This window comes from Melospiza melodia, chromosome 1 (genome assembly GCF_035770615.1).
Source record: "Melospiza melodia melodia isolate bMelMel2 chromosome 1, bMelMel2.pri, whole genome shotgun sequence".
NCBI lineage: Eukaryota > Metazoa > Chordata > Aves > Passeriformes > Passerellidae > Melospiza > Melospiza melodia.
The window spans coordinates 103,602,721-103,616,850 of NC_086194.1; the positions used below are offsets into that span (position 1 = coordinate 103,602,721).

Consider the following 14,130-nt stretch of genomic DNA (forward strand, 5'->3'; position numbering starts at 1 on the left):
ATGCTCTCTACCACTCCATTTCCTCTATGTCCCTACACATCCCACAATCTCTATGTGCCACTATCTGTCCATCCTCTCCACATCCCAACATCTTCACGACTCATCATGCCCCCATTCCACCATCCCTATGGCCCTCATCTCCTCTACGTCTCACTATATGCTCCATGTTCCATCACCCCAGCACTTTCTTCACGTCCCTCCATCCCTCCACATTCTCCCACTATATCCCATCATCCTTCCATGTTCTCCAGGTCCCAGACATGGAAAGATGAAGAAGCAGCACTGGTGGATAAAGTGGCTTGCCAGCTCCAGGAACACAAAGAAAATCTCAGAGCAGGATATTTCAAGGACCCAAAAGGGTTCCAGCAGGCTTTCAGTATATGGACGGGCCAGAAGGCAAAAATTAAATAGTACAGACTGGTAAATGCCGTGCAATAAAGGATGGATTTTGTCCTCCTTTCAGCTGGGAGGGAGTTTCTCAGTAGGGGCAAGGTCCGGGCGGGCGGTCACAGTGGGAGAGCGTTTTTCCCTCTTTGGGAGGAAGGCGTCTTGGCACAGCTCCCGCCGCTTCCCGAGCCGGGAGCGGCCCCCACTCTGCTCTGCGCTCCGGCTGCTGCTGGCGGTGGTGAGCAACGCGCCGAGCTTCAGCCCGGCAGAAGGACGGGAAGAGGGAGGGAGGCACCGCGGGCCGGGATGCTCCGCTCCGCCCCGGCGGCTCCGGCTCCGCCCGCCTCTCCCCTTGGGGCTCCGTCCCGCCGCTTTCCCGGGGGTGCGGGTCACCCCTCGGGGAATGGCCCCTGGCTCTCCGGGCTGCGGACACGGCGGCAGCGGGGACCCCGGACAGCGCCCGGGACGGAGCCGCCCGGGAGGAGCGGGCTGTGCCTCTGCGGCCCGACCCCGGGGAGCGGCAGCGCTTTGAGCTGTCCTTGGGGTTGGGTTTGGGCGCGGTCAGAGCGTGTGTGTGTGCCAGGAGCTCCTCGGCGAGCTGCTCCTGGAAGTGCTGTCCTTACAGCGACCGAACGGCATCAGCTGCGGCCGGAGTCGCTCCGGTAAGTGCCTCTGCATCTTTTGTGGCACAGGACCTCGTACTGGCTTTTTCTTATTTATCTGCGTTCATTCTCTCATTTTGAACGATTTGTTTGTATTTGCTTTTTGCTCACTAGAAGTTGAGAAAGTAATGTATGGAGAAGTAGGGCGTTTGGTGTTGTTTTTATAATTTTTTTTTTATTTTGGGATCAGGTTTGGTTTTACAAATAAGGACCTGCCAATGGGCATCTACTGTCTTTGCTTTTAGATAATACATGTGAAGGAAAGGAAACCGAAGGCTGAAGTGTTTTCTGTTGTCTCATGTGCCTTTCACTGCTTTTGATGTGTCTTTGGAAATAGTTTTCTGAATAAAGAGGCATGATCCTCTATATGAGAGCACATTACAGGAAAACTTGAATGTTGTCTCAGAACTGAAACAAAAGTGTTTTGCATCTGATCTCTAGAAATGGCTTGTGCTACATCCCCCAGAATAAGCAAGCCTTGTCTTGTTTCTTCACGATGAAATATGGCACCTCCTTCATGTTCCAGGTGGGCTCAATTTGTTAAGTTGCCTGAAAAAGCGATGTTATCAGTTAACTTTTACCATAAATATTTTCCATTATTGCAGGACAGCAATACCCCATGGCACTGAAACAACCAGAGAAGAGCCCACTTCCCTCCCAGATTCTGGGTCTCAGTGACCTTCCAAGAGCTTCCCATGAAGTGCCACTGCCTGGGTGCCACAGGAAGAGGATCAAAGAGACTGATTCAGCCTATGTCAGGCTGGCAAAGCAAGGAGGCCGACCTGGTGAGCATCTGTCTTGCTTCTTTGGTTTTCCTTTGTTTTCTTTGGCTTTGCTTGACTGCAGTGTAAAGTGCTTGTAGATGCTACAGAAGGATCCTCTGGACTTTTGAAATAAACTTGTGGAAAAAATGAGGAAACTAATTTATTCCTGACAAAACAGCAATCTGAAAATGAAGGTAGTGCTTTTGCTACTAGATAAGAAGTGAGAAAAGTACTGGCTTTTGTCATTTTCTCTCCAGACCTACTGAGGCACTACACTCCTGTGGTAATGAAGTCCCCTCCAGCAGCATATGCTGCCCCTGACTGGTTCACACACTGTGCCAGTCCTGCAGGGATTGAGAAGCCACGGTAAGATTGCTGGGGCCCAACACATCTTGGCCTCCCTCTTCACCTGTTAACATTTCTGAATGCTTCTGTACTAGAGTGCAGGATTTGTATACCTTGTGCAAACAAGCATTAAATCTTTGCCTGCAGGAGCTGTGTTTCCTCTCTACCAGATTTTATGGTTCACAGAGAGTTTGTGGCTGGTGACCATCATGGTAAGAGTTATGAGAGAAGAAGAGGCCCTTTTGAGTTTGATACAAAAAATGTTTGGCAGCGGGAAGCTGAGGACAAAGAAAATGCAGAGAAAAAGAAGGTAGGATGGAGAAATATGCTGTGATGATGCTTTGTTTGTAGAGCTTGTGAACACATCTCTGTTGTTTCTCAGAGGAGGGAAGCTGCAATCCACGTTTCTGTATTCCAGAATCAATTTTTATATTGCAGTTAGAGAACAAAAAGAAAGATGTTTTCTTAAGTGCTGCAGGTGTAGCGTGAAAACCAGAAATGCAGTTTCCCATCACATTATATGGTATATATACGTCAGTATAAATAAAAAGCAGCAGTTCATTTTTATGTTATGCTTTATTTCCCCTGCAATTCATTCTGGGTGAAGAGACATCTTGTTTAGAAATCTTGAGTGAGGAAGTAAGAAGATGAGAACAGAAGACTATTCTGAAAAAGGAGTTTAATTTAATTTGAAATGCAAGGGAATTCCCAAAGATACTGTGCTGTCTTTGAATGAAAGATGTTTCCAAGACAAAATTAATATAGGACAAGCTATGCCTCAAACAAACCTTTCTGTACTGACATGGTGTTTCGTCTTGGAGATCTCTCTACTATCTTCCCTCTTTTATCCTCCCTGCCTCTCCCCAGTTTAGATGCTGAAGCCTTATGTTTTTTAAATATCCTCTGTAAACTCAGTTGCTGCATCTACCATAGGCCTTTGTGGTATGCCTGGAAACACTTGAACACTACTACTACACACTGCTACAATACTTGAACACCAGTACCTCCCTTCTTCAACAGAAGGGTAGATGTTGGGCATTTTAGGAGAAAAAGTCCTCAGCCTTTGCTGAGATGAGTAACTAGTGCAAAATCAGAATGATGTCTTGTGTAAATGGGAACACCTCATTACTGAATAGGTTTGGGAATGTTTGCTGAGTCTGTGGCAACAGGCAAACAAGCAACATATGTTTAAACTGTAATTTGCCTGATGCTTGTAGGTGAAGCTTCTTTTTTTTTTTCCCTATCATAGATTTAAGGCACTGAAAATAAAAACTTGACCTGCTGCTTAAAGGAATTCAACTAGGACCGAGAGGAAGTTCTCTTCCTCACTCCCTTACTTAAGAAGCAATTATATTCAGTGCTCTAAGGGTCAAACTTAACTCTGATAAAAGTAATTCAAGCCCATGTGCTGACTTGTAAAGTGGAACTGAGGTTCATTTCAACTTTGAATGAAACTGGGTCTCAACCAAACTCCACCAGTCATGTACTTTATTTAGGACTAAATACAAAATGAATATATGTTATATATTCAGCTCAGATTGTGAATATGCTGAGGCACTCATATATAATTTGCACTATTCTCCTGGAAGCTGAAATTTTGCCTAAGGCTCTAAAACTACCAAGTCTTTTTCTGTAAGATTAGGTGCCTGGGAAGACAGATTTTGTGTTGGTATGTTTAGCTCTACTTCCACACCACCAACTCTCATTTGGCTGTGCTTCACAGTACACTGAAAAGTGTATCATGTATCTTGGAATATCACATGGTGCTTCTTTCACAGCTACTTCTTGAATATCCTCTTTTGAGAAGTTTCTATCCCATGCTCTTAGGAGTCTTCCAAGTGAGACAATGGAACTAACCCTACCAAAGAGTCTCAATTTTAGTTTTTCACCATACAACTTGTATGTTGAAAGGTAAGAATAATGTATTCCAAAACACCACAGGCAAATTTCTAAATTTCTCATTTATTTGATTTCATGATGACAGCAGCAGCAAGCTACCTCAAGTATTTCTGGTAATATGAGACTGAATGTATTGAAAATATTTTTCAGTCCAGTGTGACTAAGCAGTTATTCAGAAGAGACATGCATGATGCAATTGTGGAGTTAAATCCCAAAGGGCGCACTTAGGAACAAGAGCAAAACCATTTAACCTCTAAGGGTACCTCTTTTGCTTGGTTTGGAAAACATTGCTCCCAAGTGGGCCTTTGCTCTGAAAGTTTAAGCCTTTATGCTGCTTTGTTCTGAAGTATTAAAACCTCTGCTGGTCCTTGTGGTTATTGCTGTGTAGAGGACTGGAGATCCAGGGGACCATTACATGGGAATTTTGCAAATCAGCAGAGTTTTAGTGCATGAAGGATTTAGCCTTTGTGCTCATGGCAAAGTAATGGACTTCTGGCCCAGGGAGAAGCAGTCCATGGAAATCTCACAAGGCTTACTAAGACCAAGTACAAGGTCCTGCACCTGTGCTGGGATAACCCCTGTTATCAGCACAGGCTGGGGATGAGCAGAGCAGGGCAGCCCTGCCCAGAAGGACTTGGGGGTGCTGGTGGATGAGAGACTGGACATGACCCAGCCATGGGCACTCACAGCCCAGAGAGCCAAATGTGTCCTGGGCTGCATCCAAAGCAGCGTGGGCAGCAGGGGAGGGAGGGGATTCTGCCCCTCTGCTCTGCCATGGTGAGACCCCACCTGCAGGGCTGCATCAGCTCTGGGGGCCCAGCATAAGGAGAGCAGAGAACTATGAGAGGAGTTCAGAGGAAGGCACAAAGATGATCAGAGGAATAGAGCAGCTCACCTGTGAAGAAAGGCTGAGAGAATTTGGATTCTTCATCCAGGAGAAGAGAAGGCTTTAGGGTGACCTATTTGTGGCATTCCAGTACCTGAAGGGACCTGTGAGAAAGATAGAGAGGGACTTTTCACAAGGGCATTAGTGATGGAACAAAGGGGAATGGATTCCAACTCGAAGAGAGTAGGGTTAGACTAGATGTTAGGAAAAATTTCTTTACTGTGAGAGTGGTGAGGCACTGGCACAAGTTGCCCAGTGAAATTGTGGATGCCCCATCCCTGGAAGTCTTGAAAGTCAGGCTGGATAGAGCTCTGGGATACCTGGTCTAGTGAAAGGTGTCCCTGTAGCAGGAGAGGTGGAACTAGATGATCTTTAAGCCAAACTATTCTGTGATTGAGTGATCCTTTTGCCTGTGCATATTATGGCCCAGCTGGGTTGGGTTGAAAAAAATGTGAACTTTAAGAAGGGAGGTCTGTAAGGGTGGGAGGTCAGTAGGAGATGTCATCAGAATTTGCATCAGCATTTGGCAATATCCCTGCAGCACCACCAATAAGATTGCTCCTTCATCTCCAGACTCCTCTCTTTCAGGCACTTGTCTGAAATGTCTGTGTATAGATGCATATGTACTTAGCTATGTATGTGCTGCTGCAAAATGGTTGCTCATCTGAGGCCAGGATTTTACCTCAGAGAGAGATTTGAAATTTTGTCCTTGATCACACAGGAGCCAGGATTTCATCTAAAGGCTTTTATCTTACCGTGCTGGCTGCAGATATCCATTGTTCTTCATATACTAGCCAGACACAGGGCATATTCTATGTCGTGTTTCTTTAATCTGTATTTATAATAAACATAGTAATTTTTACAGTGTATTGTTGCCCTCTCTTCACAGAGGGGGAAAACACTTTAAAGCAAGAAAATGTCCTGTGTAGTTTGTAAAAAACTGTGCGGTTTATCTGGGAAAATTGATGGCTGCTAATAAATAGAGACTTGTCAAAGGGAAAAATCCCCCTCAGCTGTAATCATTGAAGTGTAGTGGCACAAGAGTCTGCTTTTAATGCTGAATTTGCCCAGCAAAGTAACAAAAAAGCACCTCAATGGATTGCAGGTGCCCTCCAAATTCTGATTTGTTCCATTGCTACTTTTGTTGTTAATTAGTTTACTTGAACAGTAGGGATTGTTTTGATCCCTGCAGTATAAGCTAGCCTCTCATTTAATGCCAAGAAAGGCAACATTTTAAAAAAAGCTCTTGCTTGCAGCTTTCAAGACTTTTCTCTTTGCCTTTCCTCTCCCCTTTCTTTTCCCTGACTTTATTTTGGACAGTTTGAACCTTTTTCTGTCTCTAGTCAAAATCTCTCTGGCTTCTGCTCTCCCTTTGTCCTTCAATTAACTCTTTAATTACTAGAGCTCCTTTCCTTGTGCTTCTGTTTGATGCCAAGAGGGAAATCTCATCTCTCTCCATCTGCTATTTGTTTATCCTGACTATCAAACTGAGTCGTGTTTCTGTGTTGAGCATTTCTGAAATGTAAAGCACAAGTAGGCTGCTTCAGCAAGCAGTGTGAACAAACTTGAAGAGCAGTTCTGAGCAGCTAATGTGGTTTTTAACCTCCAGGCTGGACAAAGACCCTCCTTTTCATCTCACATAGCTGTCTCTGATATCACTGCATGCCCTTGCTGATCTCATCTCATCTTTGACAAATGTCCCAGTCTGACTCCAGGTTTCAGCACTGACTTTACATGTGCTTGCATTGACGTCCTGGCTCAGAATCGGTACAACTGTACCCAGGCTTCACTTTCTTGGAGATAATAAAAACCACATTCTCTGAACATTCAGATCTGCTTTTTCTTTGTGCCTTTCTAATTAGTTCATTGATTAGATGTGTTCAAAGGCCATTATACTTTTTTTTGCTCTTTCCATACTCACTGCGCACAAGCTCCTTGAGAATTCCTTGGTGCATTTGCATTCTGGAATCTTCTCCTTACAGAGATTTTCATGGGTGTTCTGTAGTGTCTGAAATCCAAGTGTGACTGCTGTTCATGCATCTAATTTTTGCACTTCATATTTTTTTGCTCTGTTAACTCTATTGCAGTATCTATGTCCACATAGGTGGAAAGTGTTGTTATCTTTAATGTACTTGTAAGTTTACAGCGCAATACATTTCACTTTTAGTCACTCTGTCCTGATTTTTTTGTAAATAACCTGCAAATAACATCTCTTATTCCATGGGGCACTCTCCTGTGTTGCATGTTTAAAAAAGAAAGTGGTCAAATAATATGTAGGTTCTAACTAAAAGGATATGTTAGTGTAACACAAAAACTTTGTTAATAAGCTTTGAAAATTCTGTGCTATCTTCAGGACTTCCCCCTTTTCCACTTTTCTTTGTGCAATGATGGAAGTTGTAAGTAGTTTTTAAAGATGTTTTGCGTTTTTAAAACTCAGAATTTCTTAGCAACTATTAGTGAAAAATATCTGGGAGTTGTTAAGGATATTTAATTTCATGCTTTGATATGAGAGGGAGGTAAGTTGACTCTTTAGTAGCTGTTGATTTTGATCAAAGTTAAAATAAAGAGCTTTGGTATGTGTTGCTCATATTTCGCCACTACTTATTGGTTTTCCCATTTTCAGGTCTGGAGTGAGTGTTGTCTTTCCCTGGCTCTCTAGGTGTCATCTTTCAGTCTTTTAGTCAACACTGAGTTTCTTTACTTGTCATTGGAAAGATGATAAAAGTAAAATACATCTTTCTGTTGTGGGCTTCCCCCAACATATATGTATTTGTTTGAATATCAAACCTCTAATTAATATACCACATCAGTTTTCTTATTATATAGGATGTTTTATGCTTTTTATTCAAAAAGATAAACCAAACAAATTAAAAAAGAAGTAGCAATTAAACCATGGATTAATTTATAATTTTCCTGACTTTGGTAAGACTGGTCTGTTTTCATATTCCGCATATGGAGAAATGGACTAAGATGAGAAGTTAACACGGATAAGTTTGAATTTGAAGCTTAATTTGAAGTGTACTGTGAGGGAAAGGCTTGTATAGAGCACATTCTGGAGAGAGCAAGCAGCTAACCTCATGTAGAATAACTAACTAAGGGACTGCTTTATCTTTTGTTATTCCTCAATAATCCATTACTTGTACTTAATGGAAATAATGTAGATAAGACATGGAAATTTGAACACATTTAGGCCTTTAATATCACCCTCACTTTTGAAGGCTATGCTATCATATAATCTTCATGTTCATTATTTTTCATAACTCCTTTTTTTTGAGCTAAGATTTCTCTAACACAGGTAAAGCTTCCACCTATAAGCCCTAAATATCCAAGCAGAATGCCAACTGTTTCTACAAAGCAATTTAGTGGAGAAAATAAGCTTTCCTTGCCACCCATGTAAGTAGTACATTTATGAAAATCATTGAACACCTAAGCCTGCAACTATTCGTGTATACGAGTAAAATTGCTCCCTGTGAAAATGCAGGAATTAGCAGATATGTGTATAGTCCTTGTGAATCTTTATTGCTGTTAAATTTGCTACTATATGTGATGCTAAAATGGTTTTAAAAGCTTCTAAAGCAACTAAAATAACAGTACTTTAACTCAGAAAATTATTCTATATAACTTTGTATTAGGAAAACTGAGCATAGAGTGGCACATCTTCATGTAGCTGAATTTTTTTGTATTCTAGATTGGGTTTTTTCTTAATACTAGTGAACAGGTGAAAATTATAATCTACATCGTTAATTCTGTTAGTGTAGGTTACAGAGAAACAAGTAGGATTGACACTTTAAGGAAAGACATAAACTGTAGCCTTTATAAGGTCATACAGAGCTAAAATACTCTCATGAACAACTGAAAGAGGTGGTTTAAGCAAATTTTTATGTCATTTGTGATGTGATGTAATCACATCATCAGCTCTGTGTGAACAGCTGAATTGTTTCAACATACTTTGTCTGAAAAATTTATTGCTCAGTCATCAGTAGTCCTAGTATGTTTTAGAACTATGGTAATGCTGCCAAATAAGTGATTAAACTGTCAAGTGAATTTAAGAGAAAATTTGTAACATAATTTCACTTTTGTGCACCACAGAATGAGTACTGTCAGTCTTTTTCATTTACACATTCTTTTGCACTTTTTGTCTTTAAGACAAGAACTGTGCAAGAATTATACATGTGAAATTCCAATGAAACAGATGTCTCTTCTCATGTAAATTTGAGTACTAAATCAGGCATAGTTCTTTGCTTTTGTTTATTTTTGGTTTTTCTTCTTAGGTGATTACATGTAGAATATATGTTTTGTTATTTATAAATAAATTATAAGGCTAGAAATCATTATATTTTAAAATTGATGTTATAATTATAAATAAATTCTAATATAATACCTTTTCTGTGAAAAATATGATTTTTCCATCTGGCACCCATTTCTGTTTACTTTTGGTTTTATTTTCCTTTAATATATTTGTATTTACAGGCCTGCTGAGAGAAAAATTGAAGCAGTAAATTTTAGCAAATTAATAAGTAATGGTTATGGGACTGACTGGTTGCAGCAGTGTACTGGATGGGAAAAAAAGATTGAAGAAACATCAGAAAATAGTGATGACTCTGAAGGTAATGTTATTGAAAGCTGTTTCTTTTAAAATGAGCTGGGCTCTCAAGGTAACAGCAGAGGGCAGCCTCAGTATTTGTGTGGCTCTCTGAATATGGTGAGACACACTGAATTATTGTGCTTACTTTACAATACTCTATGACCAGCTAAAGAAAGGAGTGCCCCTGTTTGCAGTCAGTGAAGGCAGGCGCTTTCATGGACTTTTTTCATCTCTACAATTGCAGTGCGCTCTGTTCCAATCCAGGGGCTTCTGTGTCCTGATCCAGGGGCTTCTCTCTGATGTGTTTCCATAAAATGCTGCAGAGACACAGCCATCCTGCCTAAATTTAGGCAGACTGTAAAATATTTGTTGCTTCCTTGTTATGAATATTCTTTTGCTCCTAATATTTTTCCAAAAACTTCTGTCACAAGTGTCATTGATACTCATGTTTAAGAAATAGAGCACTGCTTGTAGAAATTTGTCAAAATAAATATGTGCACATTGTTAAAGGCAGTGGAATTTCAGCAGTTTAAGAGAAAAAAGTTATCCAATGTCATGGTTTCATACCTTACTTTATCATGCACAATGGTAGTAGCTGTGAAATACTTCACTTGGAAACAAATATAAAGGTTAAAGGGTGGGAAAATTTCTCTTACTTCTGTCAAAGACTTTTTGCTTTGATAACCATGTTGGCTCTATCAGTTTTCTGTAGCAATGTTTGGAAATGCTGTTGGATCTCCCATTCCATTTCTTTTTTTTAATTTGTTTCAGGGAATCCTTTTGTATATCTTGGCCTTGATATATTAATGTATGAAAGTCTTAGAGGCCAGGTATTTTAATTTTTCTGACACTTCAGCTCTGTCTAAATGAATTTTTGTGTCTTCCATTAATGTATCTACAGTGATGGTTTGTTTTTTGGATTTTTTTTTTTGTTGTTGTTTTCGGTTTTTGGGGGTTTTTTTGTGTGTGTGTGTGTGTGTGTGTGTGTGCAAAACCTCTTCCTCCAGGTGAGTATCAGGAGAAAACAGGGAACTAGAAGTTATATGGTTTTGTTCAGAAGAAAAAATGTGATAAAACTACGGGATGAAGCCAGATCTCGGTCTGGATCTGAAGGAGAATGCATAACCTCAGAAGCCACTTTTCAAGTTAACTTAAGTATCCAAACTCTGATCATGCAGAGGATGCTGCTTTGAGAGTTCAGTGACCCAACAATTCAATCATGAAGTCTAAAAGTGCTCTTCCTCAGCATGAAAGAAAACCTTGAATATTCTTCTTTGTTTTCAGATTCTATTCAACTTTCTTGTGTGCTGACATTTTTCTTTCCCATTACTCTGAGTAAAATTAAAGGGGATTTCAAAATCTCAAATTTCCTTAATTTGGTGATAGTTGATTTCTTAAAATGTATGCCTCTAATGAGACATCTGAGATATAAAAAAAAGTTGAAGATTTTTCAGAGTAAGCATGAAATTGGTTGGGTTATACCACTTAGGCAAAAGAGAAGAAAATGGGTACACTGTAAAGGCTTCTGAAAAGTCAGTGTGCTGTATAGGTTGACATATAGATATATCTAATTTTTGAGTTGCTTTTATTTTTCTTTTTTTTTTTTTTATAGCGTGATACCTGCTTTGCTTCTATTGCCTCTGTTTGCAATCATAGCTATTCCAATTGAGATTGATTCTGTATCACAGTGTAAAAGGAGATTGCTTTTAATGCTCTTAACAATATGGTTTCATCCAGATGTGTGTCTTCCTTCAGTTTTGACTGTGTCCTTTTCATTCTTTTAGGTGATTGCTGATGGTAGTGCTTTTACTTTTTTTCCCACTCGTGTACTTTTTTCTCTTCATCCAAAGCAATTGGCAGCATGAGCACCTTGCATCTCCCTTTTGAGATGGAGCTTTCTCCGTTCTTACTTGCACAGAATACGCCCTAGACACATCAGGAAGGAGATACAACCCATTCCATATGTAAATCTATAATCCCTTTGTTTTGGGGTACAGATTTGCAAATTTCTTAGGTAGCTTGTATATCTTGTTAATTCAAAATTAAAAGTAGTGGAATTTATGTGTATTTTGACATGAGGAAGAAACCAAAAATTTTAGCTGACCTTTTTATTAGTATGGTTGAAGTTATTCTGTGAACTTTAATATTTTTTTCCTTTTGCAGATTCAGAACACTCTGAATCACCACCTGCAAGCAATGAGTTAAAAGCCACCATTTCAGGGATGTAATAAGTAACTTGAAAGATTCTTGGGGAAACTAAAGCTTTGTATTGCTTATTTAGCCCACTATTTACACGTGTGCTAGATTCTGTTGGTAACTTAACGCATCCCTGATTGAGATGTTTGTGAGATGGATGAACTTCCTTGGGCTTGATTGCAGCAAATTTTGAAGAACCGGACAACAGCTGTCAGTGCTTAGTCCTAGACCTTTTCTTAATGTAATAAACAAAGCTAAGCTGAGGTTTTCTCCTGCACAAGACTCCTGCTGCTTTGCTGTTCTCAAACAGGATTACCATATTGCTGCTGACTTGACTAGACACAGGCATGCTATTGATGTGCACAAATCAAGTTTCATTAGTCAAGTACAGCTGTACTCATGAATTATGCCACAAAGAAAGGTGAAGGGGAGCTGCATGGTATGGGATGAAATGTAGCTAGAAAGAATTGAACTGGTATAGATATTTGCAGTAAAAAAAAGTCAAACTTTCGCTGAAAAGAGTGCTTCTTCATCCCAAAAGCACGTTTGAACAGCCACTCAGCTTTCTAGGACAATTCTATTGCTGTGCCTGCTGCACAAGAACTTGTTGATCAGTCATAGTGTTCAGCTACATAATTAAGGTCTGGTGGCATTTCCTGGTATAGTCTCATAGTACAGAAGCTGAATCATGGATTAACAGTTCTATGGACTCAGCTATCTATGATGTCAGCACTTTCAGCTGTTAAATAAAAAAAAATCTATTCTGAAGTCTTGACTGCAGCAAAAATATTATATGCTAGATCACTGTGTTTATTCACACCAGCAGAAGTTTGTACTTTGAAATAGCAATGTATAAATGTACTTCAATATTTTGAAAAAGTTAAGATACACTGATATTTCAATATCTACTTGGATTAGGATATATCCCTGAAATCTTATTAATAATGAAATATTGATTATAAAGTCCACTAGAAAGTGGGTGCAATTTCATTACCATGCCTTTTGCTAATAGCATGGAAAGCAAACTCTTAGGTTTTAGACTTTCCTCTTCAGAATTACATTCTGTACATTTTACACCTTTGAATCGAAGTCCTGTTAACTAGATTTCTTTGAACAGAATGTTTAGAGTATTTGGTTTAATACTGTCCCTTTAGAACTTTCATGCAAAAATTGATTGGAAATAGGTAAACCATTGCTAATCTGAGCCCTCAAAATTTTCAGCGAACTCTAGAAATTTTGCTGTTGATGTTGTTAGGCCTAGCACCTGAGTCCATCTTTGCTATCCATTATTTTGAACAATTCAACTAAATTGTATTTTAAAAAATAAAAGGCTAAGACATATGCAAATGCTTAAATGTAAAGTTATTGGGTGCTCAGCAAATTTTTCTAAATATAAAAGAAGCTTACATCAAGCTGTAACTTTAGTGGTGTGTGAGATTAATTACCTTGTATCTGTTTTCACTTACAATTTGTGTTGTGAATTATGTCCAGATACATTGAAACCACTAATTTTGAAGTGAAAGCAGAGCTTTTGGGGAAATCCAGTTTTCTAGGCTACCCTTATCAGGGGATGCCAGTGTTGGAGCCCATAGCATTAAAACCTGACCAGTTGTGGTGTGTTGACTTTGGCTGGACACCAGGTGCCTGCCAAGCCTCTCTATCACTCCCCTTCCCAGCTGGACAGGGGAGAGAAAATAAGGTGGAACAGAACTCATAGGAGTGACTCCAGTAAAGGGCAACAGAGGTGGTGAAGGTTTGAGAAAGTAAGCTTGAGGATCAGCTGAAGGAGCTGGGGTTGTTTAGGCTGCAGAAAAGGAGGCTCAGGGGTGACCTGACCACCAAGTGCCTGAAAGGAGTTTGTAGCCAGATGGATGTAGGTTTCTCCCAGCCAACCACTGACAAAATGAGAGGAAACAGCCAGGGGAGATTGAGGTTGGACATCAGGGAGAATTTCTTCACTGAAAGGAGGGTTAAGCATTGGAATGGGCTGTTCAGGGAAGTGGTGGATTTACCATCCTTGGAAGTGTTCAAGAAGCAGCCATACATGACCGTGCTATGGCTTTGTTGACAAGGTGGTGCTCAGCTGAAGGTTGGGCTTGATGATCCTGGTGGTCTTTTCCAATTTAAATGATGGTCATTAATGTGTATTCAGCTTTCATTAGTCAAGCCAAGGAGAGCTTTGATTTGCACTGTTGGTCAACTGAATCTGAATGGATCACAGTTTGAATACTGCAAGTTAGAATATTAACAGCCTGAGATTTCTCTTCACAAGAACAGGAGGATGATTGTGGAATCTGTGCATTCAGAATAACAGAGAGCTGCTCCAGACACATAACCTGCCTGTTCTCCAAGGGACATGAAGTCAAAGTGGTGTAACAAATCAGAAAGCTCCAGCTGAACCCAGGG

General features: G+C 40.2%; 1 protein-coding gene across 1 annotated transcript; it reads left to right on the forward strand.

Moving 5' to 3' along the window:
- The first annotated feature begins 767 nt into the window (after window positions 1-767).
- C1H7orf57 (chromosome 1 C7orf57 homolog) lies at window positions 768-13,268 on the forward strand. Its single transcript, XM_063177499.1, has 7 exons — window positions 768-1,049; window positions 1,655-1,834; window positions 2,071-2,179; window positions 2,306-2,468; window positions 8,239-8,336; window positions 9,414-9,550; window positions 11,692-13,268. Exons 2-7 carry the CDS (start codon window positions 1,669-1,671, stop codon window positions 11,754-11,756), a joined length of 738 nt encoding a protein of 245 aa, XP_063033569.1. The 5' UTR covers window positions 768-1,049; window positions 1,655-1,668; the 3' UTR covers window positions 11,757-13,268.
- The last annotated feature ends 862 nt before the right edge of the window (window positions 13,269-14,130 follow it).